Source organism: Periplaneta americana, chromosome 8 (assembly GCF_040183065.1).
Source record: "Periplaneta americana isolate PAMFEO1 chromosome 8, P.americana_PAMFEO1_priV1, whole genome shotgun sequence".
Classification (NCBI taxonomy): Eukaryota; Metazoa; Arthropoda; class Insecta; order Blattodea; family Blattidae; genus Periplaneta; species Periplaneta americana.
Genome location: NC_091124.1, coordinates 127,111,275 through 127,131,213, shown reverse-complemented (window position 1 = coordinate 127,131,213; position 19,939 = coordinate 127,111,275). Strand labels below are relative to the sequence as shown.

At 34.2% G+C, this 19,939-nt stretch overlaps 1 protein-coding gene across 1 annotated transcript in view; it reads left to right on the top strand.

Moving 5' to 3' along the window:
* Positions 1–3,717: 3,717 nt before the first annotated feature.
* The window catches only part of LOC138705028 (acetylcholinesterase-like), a 510,423-nt gene continuing 494,201 nt past the window's right edge, over positions 3,718–19,939 (top strand). Inside the window, exon 1 of the mRNA XM_069833576.1 lies at positions 3,718–5,068. Within this exon, the coding sequence (XP_069689677.1) occupies positions 3,859–5,068 (1,210 nt within the window). The 5' untranslated portion in view covers positions 3,718–3,858. The remainder of the gene's footprint in view (positions 5,069–19,939) is intronic.

The window sequence follows — 19,939 nt, the reverse complement described above, 5'->3', positions numbered from 1 at the left end:
TCTTACCGGTCCGATACAAAGTAACATACTTCACTAATATAGGAGAAAATAGCAAGAAAGTTCCTTACACGAGCTGAAAATTATTGTTTCTCGTACACATAAACCATATAATATAGAATATATAGCTATGTCTATGTCTATGTCTATATAGGCTACTTATCAAACAATTCATGACGCATACTCTTACAGAGAAGAGTGAGATAAATCTTGCATTCTCTTTCTAACGCAGGGAATTTAGAAAGGAATATAAGATTTCAATGTCCGGAATCAATTTTGTTCTGTTTAGAACATTACTCACTTCTACTCTAAAATATCTGAGAACTCACTTTCAATGCCTTACAACATTACGGAATCAACATCAGGCCGTTATAGGCTAAATCTATTTCTCGTCATTGTACCTCTTTCTATTCGTCCTCTTTCAGCATGCCAATTCGTCGTCTGTGGAACTCCTTGTCTCGTCGTATCAGGGACTATCGAACAGTTTATCAATTTAAATTGAAAATTAAGAATTACTTATTTTTACATGGAATTGGTTTATGAGGATTAGTCGATTTTTATAGGTTATTCTGCGTCTTTGTATAAATTTTCATTTAGGCCTGTTATAAGTGGAATTGGGATATAAATTGCAATTACTTAATTATATATCAAGTTTAGTCATTGTTTTTTATACAGTATGTAAGCTCCTTAATGTACATGACAATGATTTCATATTTAAGTATTACTGTTACAGTCGGAACGTGAAATTCGTCGAAACTCGAAGTTCCTAGGAAATTCTAGTTCTCACAAAGAGCTTTAGGAAATTCTAGTTTTCACTTACTTAATTCAGTTACATCTAGTTTTGGCTAATATAATTAAGTTAGATCTAGAAATAACTGATTGTTATTAGTGAAAACCCATTGTAACGATTTCAGAACGCGAAATCCGACAAAATCCGAGGAAATTCCAGTTTTCACCTATGTAATTAAGTTACATCTAGAAATAACTTATTACTAAGAGGACTTTAGAAAATTGATACTTGCACATGAACATTATTATTATTGTTATTGTCGTTGTTGTAACACAAAATAATTTTATTTCACTTATTGTTATGGGATAATTAAACATTATTTTTGTTGTTGAATCACGAATAATTATATCACAAAACTCAATATTATTATTTTTTGTTTCACGAGTAACTTGTTGCGAGAAGGTATGCTATTGTGACATTTAGAGTTGCAGAGAATTTTCTTTTTCACACACAAACACCATTCCGAAACAATTTTTTTGTAAGCACAACAGACGAACTTTTGTCCGCTTACGATGGATTCTTTCTTTGCTGCGACATTTCTGCATCTGGCACCTGGTCTCGTGTCCATAAAATTTGAGGGCATATACATTAAATTTGCATCTATAGAAAGGAAGTGTTATGTACCGGGTGTTGATGAAATTAATTACACTGTGGTTTTTAAAATTCAGTGAACCTATTTGGAACATAGTTGATTCAAAATTCCATGCTTTGGTCCATTTTTGTACAAATCGTCGCCATTTCTCTCCTATGGGGTTTCGCAAGTCGGCCTTTCCCTTGTCGACATCCGAAATGCGTGTTATGATGTTACCTCCGGATACATTGCATTGGAAATCAGCTTCATTCTTTCGCCTGTTTCTTTAAATTTTGTTGGGCTTCCTTTCTGGCTAGGGAGATGTTAACGATGTACTAGCTAGCATCATCCCTTCTTCTTCCTCTTGTGCTTTTCTTTCTTTCTGCTCTGTATTCATCTCTCCAATTATTGTTTTAAGATCTTCCTCTTCATACACATTTTTAATAGCATTACAGTACCTTCTTATTGCAATATTAAAAAAAAAATCACTCTCCATCACTGTTGAGTCCTGGTATATGCTCGATTCACTGCTTTATCACCACACATTTTAATTATTTAACCTTTGGCATTTTCACAGTTTAAATTTACACAAACACATAAATATATTATGCGTGAGCCGTTTGTAAAAATTGCACTAAGACGATGTCCAAATAGACAGTCATAAGAACACAAAGAAATAACTGCTGTACACGTCATCATCATCATCTGGCACTACCACCCTGGGTGGGTTTTGGCCGCTCCTACAGCAGTCCTCCATTCTGTCCTATCTTCAGTCTTCTTTCCCAGTCCCTCACTCCCATTACTTCTAGGTCTTCCTTTCCTTCTTCTGTTGTGGACTTTCCCTTGTAATATTCTCTTGGGAATTCGTTTTAGTTCATTCTCTGTATGTGTCCCAGCCATCTCAACCTCTGGGATTTTATAAATTTAACAATATATTGTCCTCCAATCAGTTGACTGATCTCCTCATTATAACGTATCTGCCATTCGTTGTTTTCATATACTGGTCCGTATATCCTTTTTAGAATTTTTCTCTCGAAACACCGTAGGAGATCTTCTACTTCGTCTAATGTGTGTCCGCTTCATCTGGAATACTCATAGGTTTGACTATATAATGCCACCTTTTGAAGCTCTATCATGGGTTTATCTAAAGGAGCGAAGGATAGCACATTCTTTGGTAGCCTACCAGTATTGTTGAAATCATACACTTCCGTGGAAAATTATAACTTTAAAATATGTAAAAAAAAAAAAAAAAAAAAAAAGATAACACTTAAGAAGACAGAAATAGGGGAACGGAAATAGAAAAAAATGAGAAAAATAAAAATAAGTATATTACCAAGGAATACTAATGGAAGAAGAAATATATATAAACAAAGACAGACAGAATTATGTATAAAGAGAGGAAGGTAAGAACTGATAGTATGGAAGAAAAAAGTTAAGAAAGAATGTGGGAAAAATTAAAATTAATTACTTAGTAAAATGTAAAGAAAAAAATTAGATAAAAATGAAATAAGCAAGATTGTTATCAGAGAAGGATTCGTGTAGGGAAAGGGAATGAGGGATAGACTAATGAAAGATAGGAAGTGAAAAGACACAAGAAAAGGATTAGAATAAACGAGAAGTTCCTTATTGGCTTGTTCTGCAAACTGATATACGATAAGATGGTATGCCAGTGCAGTGAGGGAGGGCATTAGACAGACTGCCTCAATCTGTCGGCGTCCGCTCTTGGACCACTGCTGCACGCGACGGGTGGTACGCTGTAGTACTACGGAGTGCTGGTGGCTATACTACGTCAGCACGCGTGCGCCGCGCCGGGAGATCGGGCAGCGCGCCGCACAGTAGTGTGTGGATCACTGTGGCTGCCAGCCGCATCCCAGAGCGCCAGTCGGCCGGCCATCCCTGGACAACAGCATCACAGGGACGCGACAGTGTGTCAGCACAAGTCTTGCTCGTCGGGTTTCAGTTGTCTTATTTTCTTCCAAGTTGGTGGTGTGAACTTAAATAAAGAAAAACTTCTAAAGTGAATTCGTAGTGCGTGAATCTGCCCCTAACAGCATAAATGGCTATAGAATAACTGCCACGAATGAATTTTAAACTTCAGAGTTTATTTTCGAAATAAATATATGTAGATAGGTTAAGTAACAAAAATACCATCATTTTACATAGAAAAAAAATGGAAGTATGCTAGAAAGAGAAATTGAAGAATTGAAGAAGAATATAAGGAGTCTATATGTATACTAAAATCCCACGTGTATTGTTTATATAGAGATATAATATATCAACACAACACATATCATATTTCAAGTGATATCTAATCAGGACTTAGATTTAAGTGTGAAGATATTCTTCCCGAACTGGTTATCAGCTCACTGTATTCCAATAGACAACTCCATGTTCAATACATATCATATTGAGAGTTACCTAGCGTTTCAAGAACTCTACTTCATTGAATTTCCTTAAAAGAGAAGGAAAGCTTATTTTTAGACATAAACGTTCTCTAAAGATGGAGATCCAGACCATTTCGAAGCATCTTCCTCTCGGAGTATTTCTACTCCTGAGTTCAGTAATGTACGCGGAAGCAATCGGTGCAGGATCAAAACCTCACTTCAACAGTTCTTCCTCAGGATCCTCTCCGACGCCGGCACCTGGTTCAACATCATTTGGTGGTGTCAACACCAACAACAGGGATTATCACAATGACCCTCTGGTTATAGAGACGCAGAGCGGACTGGTTCGTGGTTCGTCCAGGCTAGTGCTGGGCCGCGAGGTCCACATTTTTACCGGAATTCCCTTCGCGAAGCCTCCGGTTGGACCGCTTCGTTTCAGACGTCCTGTCCCTGTCGATCCCTGGCACGGCGTGCTGGACGCTACAGCCCTGCCCAACAGCTGCTACCAAGAACGATACGAATACTTCCCTGGATTTGAGGGCGAAGAAATGTGGAATCCGAACACGAACGTGTCGGAGGACTGCCTATACCTCAACATATGGGTTCCTCAGAGAGTGAGGATCAGACATTCAGGAGAGACGCCCAAGGTCCCCATCCTCGTGTGGATCTACGGCGGTGGCTACATGAGTGGCACCTCGACGCTGGATGTTTACGACGCGGACATCGTTGCAGCCACAAGCGACGTGATCGTGGCGTCGATGCAATACAGGGTCGGGTCGTTTGGTTTTCTGTACCTCACGCCTTTCTTCGGAGGAGACAGTGAAGAGGCCCCGGGTAACATGGGGATGTGGGACCAAGCATTGGCAATCCGCTGGCTTCGAGATAACGCCGCCGCATTTGGCGGGGATCCGGAACTTATAACGCTTTTTGGCGAGTCGGCTGGAGGAGGGTCAGTCAGCCTCCATCTCATATCGCCTGTCACCAGAGGACTTGCAAGGAGAGGTATCATGCAGTCAGGCACCCTGAATGCGCCCTGGAGCTACATGACAGCAGAGAAAGCTGCCGACATAGGCCGCGTGCTGGTGGAAGACGTGGGCTGCAACTCGTCCCAGCTGACGGAGTCCCCCAGCAAGGTGATGGCCTGTCTGAGACTTGTGGACTCCAAGACCATATCCGTGCAGCAATGGAACTCCTACTGGGGCATTCTCGGCTTCCCTTCGGCACCAACCATCGACGGAGTCTTCCTACCCAAACATCCCATGGAATTACTCAGAGATGGAGATTATGAAGATACGGAGATTCTGATCGGCAGCAACCAGGACGAAGGTCAGTGTTACTGCAGTTTATCACTAGCCACAAAGTGATATCTATGTTTTTTGTCTTCTTTCTTTCCTTCATTTCTATACTTGTTACCTTCCTGTCTCTATTTTTTTACTGAAATTTCTTCCATTTACATTTCTATACTTTACACAATTTCTGTTTAATACTAAGTTGCATTTCTTAGTCATTGTTCGTTTAATTATTATTTATTTCGTATTTCTTCCTTCCTATTTAACTTGTAATCTATTTTCATTTTGTCGATTCTCTTCCTTTTCCCCTTTCAATCTATTAAATTTGTGCTCGTTTGTCTGTTTACGTATTTCTTCCCTTTCCATTTCTTTTATATCCTTTCTAGCATATTTCCTTACTTTTTACTTTACATTTTAACTTCTTGCATGTCCTCCTACTCTCCTTCTAATTATTCCTCTCCTCCTGTGCCCATTATTTCTTTCCTTCTTCCTTTATTTTCTTTCTTTCTCCTGTCTTTCGCGCCCTTCATAATTAATTTCTTTCAACACTTTTTCTACGTATATTCTTTCTTCATTTCGTACTGTCCTTCATTATCTATAAATTATCAATGATTTTTTTCCATTTTCTTCTTTTTTGTTTTCTTCTTTGTTCAGAGAGCTTAATAATCCTGAACTAGCAATTTCGCACCTCGTTTAGCCAGAACCTGTATTTCTGAACCTACATTTCTCTGAAATGCAAAGAAATGTATTGTTTTACAGAGGAAATCGTGCATAGAAACAGTACGCTAATATTCATATTCACATTAAATTCTCGAAAATTAGATGTGTAATTACGCATGTGGCGTGATCATCAGATCCGTGGACACGTCAATCATCTATTTCATTCTATGTATGAAAATGAACAATCTGAAAGAAAATGTAGTAGTGTGATGACAGAGTACAGAATGTATTCCAAAGGAAACTTATTTAGTAGGCCTACACCAGAAATAATAGTTCGACTCGCCGGAAAGTAACCAAAATCATGAGCGTAGCTACTAAGTCATTGAAGTATTGATGATGTCTCATCCGACTTTTCATTTATAACTATTTTTCTTCGTTTCCATTACCTCTTTCTAGAATTTTATTATTTGTTTTCGAAAAAAAAAAAAACTAATTGCAATTTCTTTCTTATTTATCTATTTGAAATATTTATTTTCGTGCAATGTTGTGTTTTTGGTAGAAATTAATTTTTGTTTTAAAAATATTTCCTAAATATTACCTTCCTTCCGTGTCAATGTTTTACACCATTTTTTTATTATTGTTATTTCTAAAAATAAGAGCAGGCCTACATACGTATTGCATACTAACAACTAATTGAATGTTTCAGCAAAAGTATTTAAGATTATTCCGGTTATAGCGAGTGCGATAAGAAGCATGATTTGTTTCGTAGGAGTTTTAAATGTTCTTCATAACTCGAGAGAGTCCGTACATACGGTAATAATAATAATAATAATAATAATAATAATAATAATAATAATAATAGAAGTTATCAAAAACGAGACTAGGAATATTTGAACAACGTGCAAAAATAATATTTGTGGCAAAAATAATATTTTTGAGCTCATAAATAATTACATCCATAAAAAATTGAGAAGGGAATAAAGCTAATGACATTTATAATTTTTTATAAACATAGATCGTGGTAAAAAATGGACAAAACACATAATGAGATGGTTAGTAGGAGGAAATTCAAGCTAGTCACAGAAGAAACAAGTACAAAAAAGCCACGGAGAAGACCAGTCAGGAAATACAAATTATGAAGAAATAGATTTAAAAGTAATGGGCATAAATAACAACTTAAATTTAATAATAATAATTTACTAATTTATTTATTTATTTATTTATTTATTTATTTATTTATTTATTTATTTATTTATTTATTCATTTATTGATATTTATGTGATGGACAACAGCCATTGGCCAATAGAAGTCCAGCACAGTGATATAATTAATACATTAAAATAAACAACTATGGTACAAATTAAATATTTGAGTTAACAAAAAAATAAAGAACATAGGTTACAATAATTAATTTACAAGAATAAATATTATAAAATACTAGGGAAAGGAGTTGATTCTTATTACCAATTTGTGTATAAGGATAATGCAAATAATATTAGCAAAGACATTGCCATATTCTAATACTTTTATATATTGAATGGATCGAAATCGCCTACATGTAAGTTAGCACGTCTAATACATCTGGAGACCGGCGAGGAAGATTTAGAATTGCTATTATAGAAGAGTTTGTGATGTCTCATGTCCTTCATAGGAATACGAAGGCTGATACTGTTTAAGAAAGATTGACAATTAATGTCACCTTTAAGGACCTTACATAAGAATAAGTAATCGAGATCATGACGTCTGGCATACAAGCTTCGACATTTAAAGTGCTCGCATTTTTATCATAGTTATATCCAGAGTTATTAGGCAGGAATCTGTACGAACATAATGAAATAAATTTCCTTTGAATATTTTCCAGTTTTGCCGAATCAGAACTAGTAATAGAGTTCCAAGCTACAGATGCATATTCGAGTTTCGGTCTCACTAATGTATAGTATAGTATTAAATGAGAGTCGGGTGTTGAAAAAGAATAAGTAATTGACCGAATTATTCCTAATATTCTTATTGCACGGTAATAAATATTCAATATGGTTGTGAAAATATAATTTATTGTCAATTAATACACCGAGGTCTCTAATACAATCTTTTCTGTTAATACATTTTTTAGATGATAGTTATATTTTAGTGTAGAGGTTTTCTTTGAAAATGATATTACGTAAGTTTTGGGTTCATTAATAGTCATCCCGTTATCAACTGACCACTTCGTAATTGAATTAATGTCATCCTGAAGAAATTGGCAATCAGCAACACTATTGATTTTTCGAAAAATTTTAAGATCGTCAGCGAATAATAGTCAGAACTTATTCTTTTGCAATTAAAAATAGAAGAGGTCCTAAAGTTGAGCCCTGGGGCACACCACAAATAATATTAAATGGATCAGAGAGAGTATTCGAAATTCGTACACTAGATTGTCTATCGTGCAAATAATAATAATGATAATAATAATAATAATAATAATAATAATAATAATATTAATGGTAGTTATTCTATTATTATTATTAGTATTGTTGTTATTATTATTATTATTATTATTATTATTATTATTATTATTATTATTATTATTATATGCTGGGTCTCAAGCAATGTTATGTATATGTTGCAATAAATGTTGCTCACCCTGATCCTATTCCCGATAGAAACATGAAGATTTATCTCCAGCAAATTTAGGCTTGAATGTGTAGGGCTTATGTTTTCTGTTGTGTCTCAAGCATTAGCTTCTCATCATAGCCACACGGCTAAGCAGAACCGCTACCCTTGAACATTTAATTTCGTTTCAAAATTCAGAGAAAAGATTGATGAAAAATATAACACTTGACCGAATTCTTGACAATAGATGAAGGTAGTGGTTATTATTGTTATTTATTATTATTATTATTATTATTATTATTAATAATAAAATCACATTTCAATCAGTTATGCAAAGTGAATTAAACCGTTGTGTGATCATAACAGAGATGGAATGTTCGATATAGTATTTGAATAACAACGACAATATATGCAAGTGACATCTGATATTCTGACACAATAATAGAATAATAGCATAATTATTCTGCTTCATACATTCATACAGTCTATTTAATCGTATACTACACACACAGCAATACTGCTTATATTAAAATTAACTCATTGGTTAATAGCATAGACCAGAGGTTCCCAAACTGGGGGAGTCGATAGATGATTTACAAAATAGACACAAACCATCTTATTAATATACATTTATTGTGTGTTCAGAAACATCAACAACATTTAACATAAGAATAAAAAATTTCAATAGTTATACACTAACGTAAAAAATAATTTTATTGATGCCACAATATGCCTGTTTTCCAGAAAGTATCAAATCTGGACCTATTCAACACACACAGTGATACCACTTTCAAGTTCAATGAGATTTCTCGTTTTGTTTTGATGAGAGTCAGGGATGAGAAACTTATTTTGCATAAATATAAGATTGCAAATGTTATTTAAAAATGTAAGAGCTTCTTTTGCAAGTTGGAGGTATTCATACATTCTTTCATCCACAACTGGGTCGCCCTGTGTAGCGTAGTCGGTATAGCGCTGGCCTTCTGTACTCGAGGTTGAAGGTTCGATCCCGGTCCAGGTCGATGATGTTTAAGTGTGTTTTAATGCGACAGTCTCATGTCAGTAGATTTACTGTCATATAAAAGAACTCCTGTGGGACAAAATTCCGGCACATCGGCGACGCTGATATAACCTCGGCAGTTGTGAGCGTCGTTAAATAAACCATAATTTTTATATTGTTTGACATGGTCACGCTATATATAAATGACATTTTCCTGCACATTTTTTTTCGGAAGTTGAGCCATTTGAACAGAACTGCCTAAAATAGATTAATATCAATCTGTGACTGTCATTTTTTTTTACTGTCTTCCAGAAAATACTGAAAAAGTTGTTAAGAATTGAGCAAACGAACCGCATATTCGCAAAAACAAACTCAGTATTTCTCGTAACATATTTAGTTAAATTTTTCTCGATTATTTAATACACTGGAATGCATCACATTCTTTTTTTTTTTTTTTTCAAGTGATGTCGACCAGAAATCAATTTCTATATTTGATTTCATCCCGGTTGTTATTGTGTGCCTTGTAATCTACTATCAAAAGCGTTAATGTTCGAAAACATTAGCATAGTAGGCTACTATAAATGATTATGTAATATTCGTATCATTGTTTCACTATATTCTTCTATTTTGGCTGTTCTTTGGTAGCCGCTAATTTGAAATACAGTTATCATACTTTTCGATTTTTCAAGGATCAGTATTTTTCGAACGGGGTTAAGTAGGCCTACTCTACCAGTTGGGTAGTAGGGGCGCATATAGAAGTTTCGCCCAAAAATAGTCGCACTTCAAAAAGTTTCGGAACCATTGGCATAGGCAATGCATTATGTTAATATTTTGAATATGAAAATTCATATAAATGGAAGTGATTCATAAAGTGTTCAAATTACATTCTGAAATTAAACACTTTATCACTTCTGTATTAATTATATTTATCATCATTATTTATAATCAATTTGAAGATTTTCACATTTTGGGCCGTTTCGTTTTCACACTTGTTGTTTAATTAACTGTCCGAAGACAAGTTATAACCTCAAAAGTGACACCAACAAGCCGTTACTCATGAGACTAATAGGCCAGGAGATAGTGGGGTATTGTGAACAGTCTTGTGAGGATTAGGGCCTATACAACGAAACCAGGTGTTAACTAGTTTTGAGATTTCTTGTCGAGTCATCACAATATTATTACATAATGTCCCGGCTTAAAACAGCACACGACGACACAAAGTAAGTGATATAAAAACAGGTCAATGTTACTGCCAAAAATCGAACTCGGGTCCACTAAGTTTATACTCTGTTACTTTATTGATAGATTAAGCGTGACCATGTCAAACAATGCGGTTTGGGGTGTTATTAGTACTCGTTTAATAAAATTTTCCCAATCTTACCACCCATAATATACGCTACGACTAAAATACTTGGGATCGTGCACACCCTACGCTACATGAGACCCATTGAGTGTGCATAGTATAAAATTAATAGAATAATGATGAATGTGAGCTCTGAATAAGTCATTACTGTTATTATTATTGTCATTATTATTATTATTATTATTATTATTATTATTACGAGTATTATTATTATTATTACTATTATTTTCCATTTATTTCCTTTAATGTGTACACCAATTACAGTGGATCAAATCAAGCACATTAAAAATTGTATCCAGACTTACAGTTTACGTTAATAATTTCTTAATAGATATCGAAGCTTTTCTTTTCATAAAAATTCAGGTTCGTTCTGTATAAATTTAAAAGCGATATTATATACCGTAGCCTATACTTCTAAACAGTTCTTTAATAATAATAATAATAATAATAATAATAATAATAATAAAATTATTATTGTTATTATTATTATTATTATTATTATTATTATTATTATTATTATTATACTTATTTATGGCTTTTAGAGAACCCGGAGGTTCATTGCCATCCTCAAATAGCCTAAGTCCGCCATCGGTCCCTATCCTGATAAAGATTAATTCAGTCTCTACCATCATACTTCACCTCACTCAAATCCATTTTAATATTATGCTCCAATTTACGTCTCGGCCTACCCACTAACACTCCATATGCATTTCTGGATTCGTCCATACGTGCTACATGCTCTGCCCATCTCAAATGTCTGGATTTAATGTTCCTAATTATGTCAGGTGAAGAATACAATGCGTAGTTCTCGTTTGTGTATCTTTCTCCATTCTCCTGTAACTTCATCTCTCTCAGCCCAAATATTTTCCTAAGCATCTTATTGTCGAACACCCTTAACCTCTTTTCCTCTCTAAAAGTGAGAGTCCAAGTTTCACACCATACAGAAAAACTGGTAATATAACTGTTTTTTAAATTCTAACTTTTGGCTTTTTTGAGAGCAGTCTAGATGACAGAACATCTCAACCGAATAATAATAAGTATTTCTCATATTTATTCTGCGTTTAATTTCCTCTCGAGTTTCACTTATAATTACTACTGTTTCTCCAAGATATTTGAATTTTTCCGCTTCTTGAAAGGATAAATTTCCAATGTTTATATTTCCATTTCATATTGCTCGTATGTTATGGTCATGAGACGTAATCGTACACTTTTCCTTTTCGGGGTTTACTTCCAAACCTATCTCTTTATTTACATCAAGTAAAATTCCCGCGTTTTCCCTAATCGTTTGTGGATTTTCTCCTAACATGTTAACGTCATCCGCATAGACAAGCAACTAATGTAACCCGTTCAATTCTAAACCATCTCTTGTATCCTGGACTTTCCTAATGGCACATTCTAGAGCAAAGTTAAAAACTAAAGGTGCTAGTGCATCTCCTTGCTTTATTATTATTATTATTATTATTATTATTATTATTATTATTACTATTATTATTATTATTATTATTATTATTATTATTATTATTATTATTATTATTATACCTGCTTTCTAGTTGGTTTGGTATAAGGTATGAGAGAGATTTAGTTTCTTAAAATTGTTTTTGTATATCGTCGATGTTATCTCTGTTCTTATATGGTAGAAATTAGTAGCCTGCTGTGATTATCTACTGTTATCTGTTAAGCTTTCAAAATTTGTTTTATCTCCTTTACCACCGAATTATATATTTGTGTTTGTATTTCTGGGCTCAAAATCTCCCAACATAGACTTTCACTGAAAAGGAATAATAATAATTAATAATAATAATAATAATAATAATAATAATAATAATTTATTCAAATAAAAATGCACACCTTAAAGTGCAGTGCATTTAGAAACAAACATTGGTCATATTCGATAGCCAGTTCAATAAAGAGGTTTGAAAAAATAAGTCAAAATAAATGTTTTCTCTAAATCTGTTGTGACGGCATTTTGTCTGAATTTGTTTGTAGTCTTACATTACTCAGTTTACGTTAACATTAAGTGATAAGGTAAATAATGTAAACAGTATGTACCAAGGGATTGTGTTTGGGAGAAATCAGTATTTATTTGCATGATTATACGTTCATTGAAAACTTATCCACAGCAGTAAAATTAGGGTCTCATTAATCCATCTCAATTATGTCACACAGCTAACGTAATCCTAATCTTTATAGAAAGGGAGCAGAAATCCTCATTTTTTCTGTAAAGAAATATTTAATCCATTTTTTAAGAAATATATTTTAAATTAAAAATTTACTGAAGCTAAGATTGTAGGACTTAATGTATGTATTTCGGAATAGATTTGTTACAGAAAAACATAAAGAGGTATATTACTTCCTGTAAAAAAATTTACTCTCTGTACAACTCTTAATACGCAGTCAGAATTTATTTCTTGCTAAATGAAATTATTTAGTGAGCGAACCCGAACTCAGATGGAAATGACTCGTTCTTTGTAATAAAGAACCGAGTTGTGAAAACCACCTTGCTATTCTTGGCGAATATTCATGAAAAAGTTTACCTCTTGAAGAAATTGCATACATAGTGCTCAAGAAATTGCGTTTATAGTGCTGTTGGTTGCTTAACACGTTAGTAATATACTTAAATAATAATAATAATAATAATAATAATAATAATAATAATAATAATAATAATCCGTGGCGCTACAGCCCGTGAAGGGCCTAGATCGACCAGCCGGCTGCTGGCCTCATGCCCACATGCCGAAGCAGAGGTGGACGATCATCAACCAGAATGGAGGTATCGTGTGGTTAGTATGATGATCCCCCCATCGGTTATAGCTGGTATTCGCAACCGGATTTCGCTACCTATCGTAGCTCCACAAGTGCATCAAGATGCTGGGTGGGCACCGGTCCCATACACTGGCCGAAATTTCATGAGAAAATTTCTTCCCCCATGAGGAATCGAACCAGCGCGCATTCCATAACGCGAGTCCTAGGCGGGATGCCCTAGACCGCGACGCCACGGCGTGGGAAAATATACTTAAATAGCGTTACAAAAGACCAAGATCTAAAAATATTTACATAAATTTTAAATACTGTACCTTTCTCTTAAATAGCGATGAAATATTGCAAGTGATTACATTATACCAGGAGCTGTAATCTGTGAGCTTGTGTAACATTATTTATACAATTTTTATTAAACCGTGAAAGTTTACATTTTAAATCGCGTATCTTTCTTTTCTGATTACACAAGATGCTTTTGATCTGAAATTCATAAAATAGAATTGCATTTTCCTGTTTGTATGAGCAGTAAGTGATTTTATCCATTCCTTTTAAATGTTAGTTAAAGAAAATAAACTGCATACAGGGACATCACTAGTAAGACTGGGAAGAATCTAACCACTGCCATATTAACAACATTTTAGTGATCTGTATGTCATCGCTTGACAATACGTTATAGTTTCTGCAAGCAAAACTTTTATCTATAGTAATCTTACTAGAGGTTTTGTTTTATCTAGAGAAAATCAAAACTGGAGTGGCATTTAATTGACTATTACACGATTAGAAGAAAGTGTATAAAGATTATAAGGAATAAAGTACTCTAATACAATAAAATATTAATTGACTGACTAAAATTCTATTTCAGTAATGTTAACTTCACCAAAACGTTTGAACGGAGCCGTCATTATCAATTGACTGTCTATGCGGTAAACAAATGATGATCGCAAAGCATGTTTTATTATACCGTAAAGAATTTGCAGTTTGAAATGTTGGCAAACAAAGAAACAAATGGTAGGGAGGTGATGAAAGCAGAAGAAAGTATAATTATACAGATTAGAAGAAATGAAGTAATCTAATATACAATAAAATAGTATTAATAATTGACTTACTAAAATTCTATTTCACTAACGTTCCCTTCATCAAAATGTTTGAACGGAGACGCCATTTTCAGTCGACTGTCTATGTAGGAAACAATGACGATACAAAGCATGTTTTATAGTACCGTAAAGAATCTGCAGTTTGAAATGTTGGCAAACAAAGAAACAAATGCTAGGGAAGTGATAAAAACATAGTATAATATATACTGAATACATAGATAAAACAAACAAATGCTAAGGAAGTGATAAAAATTAACGAATGCTAGGGAAGTGAAAAATTGTGCGAAAGCAGCCATGATTGGTTGAAAAACGTCCTTTCGTACCTTTTTATTGGTCAAAAGTAGTATGACGTAGTAAAAGTGTAAAAGTCTACAGTACTCTGTCTAGAGGTTTTGATTTAGAGAAAAATAAAACTTGAGTGGGATTTAATTGACTATTACATGATTAGAAGAAAGAATATAAAGATTAGAATAAATAAAGTACTCTAATGCAATAGAATATTAATTGCCTTACTCAATTACTAAACTGTCTTGAAAATGTATTATCTCATCTTTAAAAATATTTCGTTAGATGGGAGTAGTGTGTCATGATAAGTTCTCTTGTTACCGGTTGTGCCAAATATACAACATTAATTGAACTGTATGAACGATTACTAGTCAAGACGGCTTTGTTGATTCAGTTTCATTTTTATTAAAACAGTTGCATTCAACTTCAAAAAATCTCTGATACGTGACTATAATCTCAACACTGCCTGCTGGATCGCATCCTATAGCTGCGTAAACTGCCTGCTCAATCATAGTTATTTTGCCACTAGGTGGCAGGCAGTACCCATCGCTATTAACATTATAAGTATGTGCAAAGTCACTATCTGCCACCTAGCGGCTACTCGCGCATAACCGTTGATTGGGCAGGCAGTGTAAACAACCATAGGATGTGCTCCAGCAGACAGTGAATCTCGGAGAGTAGAAGTTATAACATAACCTAAATAATACAGACAAGATAAAAAAAATGTTATGTTTTATTTAACGACGCTCGCAACTGCAGAGGTTATATCAGCGTCGCCGGATGTGCCGGAATTTTGTCCCGCAGGAGTTCTTTTACATGCCAGTAAATCTACTGTCATGAGCCTGTCGCATTTAAGCACACTTAAATGCCATCGACCTGGCCCGGGATCGAACCCGCAACCTTGGGCATAGAAGGCCAGCGCTATACCAACTCGTCAACCAGGTCGACTGACAAGATAAATGATAGAAAAGTTTTAATTAAGGGTGATGAAATAAACATGAATCGTTTGAAAAGGTACAATTATTGGGAGTTTTATTTTTTTATTTTAGTTGGTTATTTAACGACGCTGTATCAACTACTAGGTTATTTAGCGTCGATGAGATTGGTGATAGCGAGATGATATTTGGCGAGATGAGACCGAGGATTCGCCATAGATTACCTTGCATTCACATTACGGTGGGGGGAAAACCTCGGAAAAAACCCAACTAGGTAATCAGCCCGCGCTCGAACGCAACTTCAGACCGGTAGGCAAGCGCCTTAACCGACTGAGCCACGCCTGTGGCTAATTATTGGGAGTAAAATGTTGGCAAACAAAGAAACAAATGCTAGGGAGATGATGAAAATTGAAAGATAAGTAGTCATGATTGGTTGAAAGACGTCGTTCCGTACCGTTTTATTGGACAAAAGTAGTAGAAGTGTAATATACACCAAATGATGCCTTTACTCTGATGTTTCACATCATGTTCTCTACTTTATTGTGTCGTAAATCATGCAGCAAGAATGAGAAATTATTTGGTACATACAAGGTTTTCTCTCTATTTTAACTTACGTGTGAGAGATATTTAAACTCACGTTTTACGAATTGCTGAAAGTTATTTACTAAAAGTATGAGAAATGCTACAGTAATACATTTATCCACCAATAAAACTATTAAGCAATTTTATCTTGTGACGAAGGAGTCACATGATCATATTGTGGTAATGTTGCTGTTATTTTTGAAGTCGAGGACGAATGCTATTTCAGCGACGTTCAATAATTTACAGCTCTTTCCTGGGATTATGACGCGCGCGATCAATTTATTGATCTTGTATTTTAACGTGCGAGTAGCGATTATAAATTCAGCTTGTTGTTAATTTCACTAGATTACGAAATCAACAATCAAGAAGAACTTTATAATTAAATGTCTCGTATATCGTATTCAGATGGTAATCATAAGAACGGATTAAAGTAACTCAGATAAATGTAATTAAAAGTTTAATTGTGCCAGTCCGGTAAATGATCTTAATGCAATTTTGATTGCGACATTACGGAGAAAGTTCGTGAAGTTGTAAGTGAACTAAAAAGATGTTGTACGATATTCGTCGCAACCTTAAGTTAGAAACCACTGATATAGACTGTAATTTCTCTTGGCTACCGGAACCTCAAGGAACTGTGCATACAAAATGTCATTGTATCTATGTTAAATGAACTTAACCAAATTTAAGGCAGATACAAAGACATTTATATTAATTTGTTAATTCAAGTTGCGTTAGCCAAGCGAGGCTGAATGTCAATTATTGAAAAATTAAGGTTACTATAAAGATCAGAATCACGATAGTCTTATATAGATAGGGTTATGATAAGGTTTAAATCAAAATCGAGATTTGTATCCAACTTCAAAGACTGTGACAGGGAAAACTGTGTTTCTGAATCTGTTCAGTAATTTTATACTTATTTCAGGAAATAAATTTACAGTGTCATTTGTTTACAGCATTGACAGGATTTAAATTAAAATCGCGTCGCTGTTATTTCCGGCGTGACTCCTCCTCTTTGCTTACACCTTAAGAAGTGAAGGCTCTATAAAGTCTAGGTAGGTAGTATTGTTTGTTATTTTTGTTCTTTCGTTGCCGAGCTACCAGACGAGGAATCTATTTGCCGCACCGTTAAACATTATTATGTCGTAGCTCCTATGATAATAAATCAAACGCACTGTAACTGAGCAAATAATTGAGCGGGAAATAACGTTCTCGTGTGCTTTCTGCGAACGCCAACAAAAGAACCAAAATGGTTGCGATTATATTACGTATTTATCGAGCCTTAGGAAGTGCAAAACGTTATCAGCAGCGAATGACAGGACGCACACGTTTAAATATAAACATCTCCGACGTGATTGGCTGCCGCAAATAAGAGCGACTGGACTTTAGCTCATTGTTACTATTCTAGTAGGTATAACGTATTTTTTAGTAAGAACAAATAATTCATTTTCCAATTACGTCATTTTTGTACTTCAGTGAAGGGAAGTATTGCGATGATGCAAAATTATATTTCTCGATTTTTCACAGAAATGCACGTTTTCGAAAATTCTTATACTGTCTGTCTTTCTTTTTGTCCATATATGTACAGTGATTTCTTGTAAATTAATGTACCTACTGATTTGGTTCATATTCACTATATATGAATCAGTTGATCTGACAGTGATTTTATGAAATGAGATAATTTTATTAAGAAATCAGTGGATTTTTATTTGAACTCAAAAACTCCTAACCGTATCCAATTTCAAGAATCGTCACAATATTTCCTTTGTAATTTTTGTATAATGTAAGTAAACTGAGAAACAGTTTGTGGTAGAGGGAAAGACAAGGCCTGATGGCCTTATCTCTACCAGGTTAAATAAATAAATAAATAAAGAAATAAAGAAATAAATAAATAAATAAATATTTAAATAAATAAATAAATAAATAAATAAATAAGAAAAAAACAATCATTTGTAATTATATATTTCGTAAATCCCAATCTAAATTAATTTACCCATGCATATAAAAATAACATATAAAGTATACAATTATTCTAGCCTCATTATAACAAATAACAATGAAATTTTCATTTTATCAAAAGAAATACTCCTTTTAGGTTCAGAAGAAGGAAAACAATATTTGTACTCTGAAAATATTCCTTCTACGTCACAAGACGTTACTGGAGCAAATCTGAAATATGATACATTATTTATTACTACCATCAGGTGAACAACTACATTGTGAATCCAATAGTATGTCTCTATGTGGAACATAATATTAAACCCATAATTGTTTTCAAGAAAGCATTTCGTTTCTATTGTAATGGCAGCTGGGAAGTTCGTATCGTAATTCCGATGTTCAAATTGGGCTGAATGCATGCAGCACGAGACGTCAACATTTGATGAAGAATAATCGGGGAAAAAAATAAACGTGTTACACACTCCTGTTTGCATAATTATTTCATAACAGATAAGTTTACTTCTTTGGAATCGTGCATTATATTCACATTACGAAAATAATACAATAATAATAAAATAACTCACTTTGTTCAAAACCTAAAATATTAATATAAATGAACAATATCCTTCAAACTATTCACGACTCTACACAGCTCCACAGAATGCCACTATGCGTTGTTTGTGAACGTATTACATGTCATCTATGGCGAGCGGCAGCAGGGCGAGGCGCGGGTGATCTCTATACTCCTTGCTGTACTCAACTGAAATTTACTGCTTTGGTACGAACTTCCTAGCTCTGGTTATGAGTGGGAGAAGAATGAAAAAAAAAGTGTTAAAGATTTGCAATAATTTAAAAAGAAATGTCACTTTACTGTTAATGGGGAGTACTTATAGTTTAACATTTCCATCACTTTTAAAGAATACTGGTTTTCGTTATTAAATTACTTATATGCAGTCAATGCTCAAATACTCAGTATCTTTAATATTAGCCCTAATTAATATTGCGAGTTCATTAATTTTCAAAATATGACCGTATTTTTCATTCATGATACCTACACATTATTACGTTACCTACTTATAAATAGAGCCCAGAGCAATAGACAATACAAGCTTTAATTGAGCAGGCAAAAGTGCATTGGAAAAGTATCGCAATATCAGTAGACCGACAACATTTTTTTTGTTTTGTTTTGTTTTACGAGTATAAAAATAGTTCACCAGTAAATACACTCTTAAATTATTACTTGAGAAGAATGTTTATCTAAACTGAGCACGTTAATTTTGGAAAGCTGCTATCTCTTCTTATTGAAGAAAAGATGTCTCCCAATTCTTTTCCTGCTGGAACTTGGAAAATAATTGAACAGTCTCAGTTTCGCTGCAATATTTTCTTTATTTTCTCTGCTGCAGTCCTTTTTACTTTACTAGGTGCTTTTTTATGGCACTCCTGTGGCTCTAGTCTAAATCTTGGCTTACAGAATTCACAAGTTTAGTTTCTTTCCTAGCGCATCGAGACTCCCAAAGAGCAAGGAGAAATTAACTTGGATATAGACAAGGTTAGCGTTGAGATCAGCACAAGGCAGTGTGTCATTTATCTACTTAGACTCAACCTACTGATTGCCAGATTCTTGGACAACCTGTAACATTAGCGGTAAATTATAAATCTAGCACTATTATTTAAAGTTTATGGGAAGAAAACAGCAGTAGAGGACGGTGGG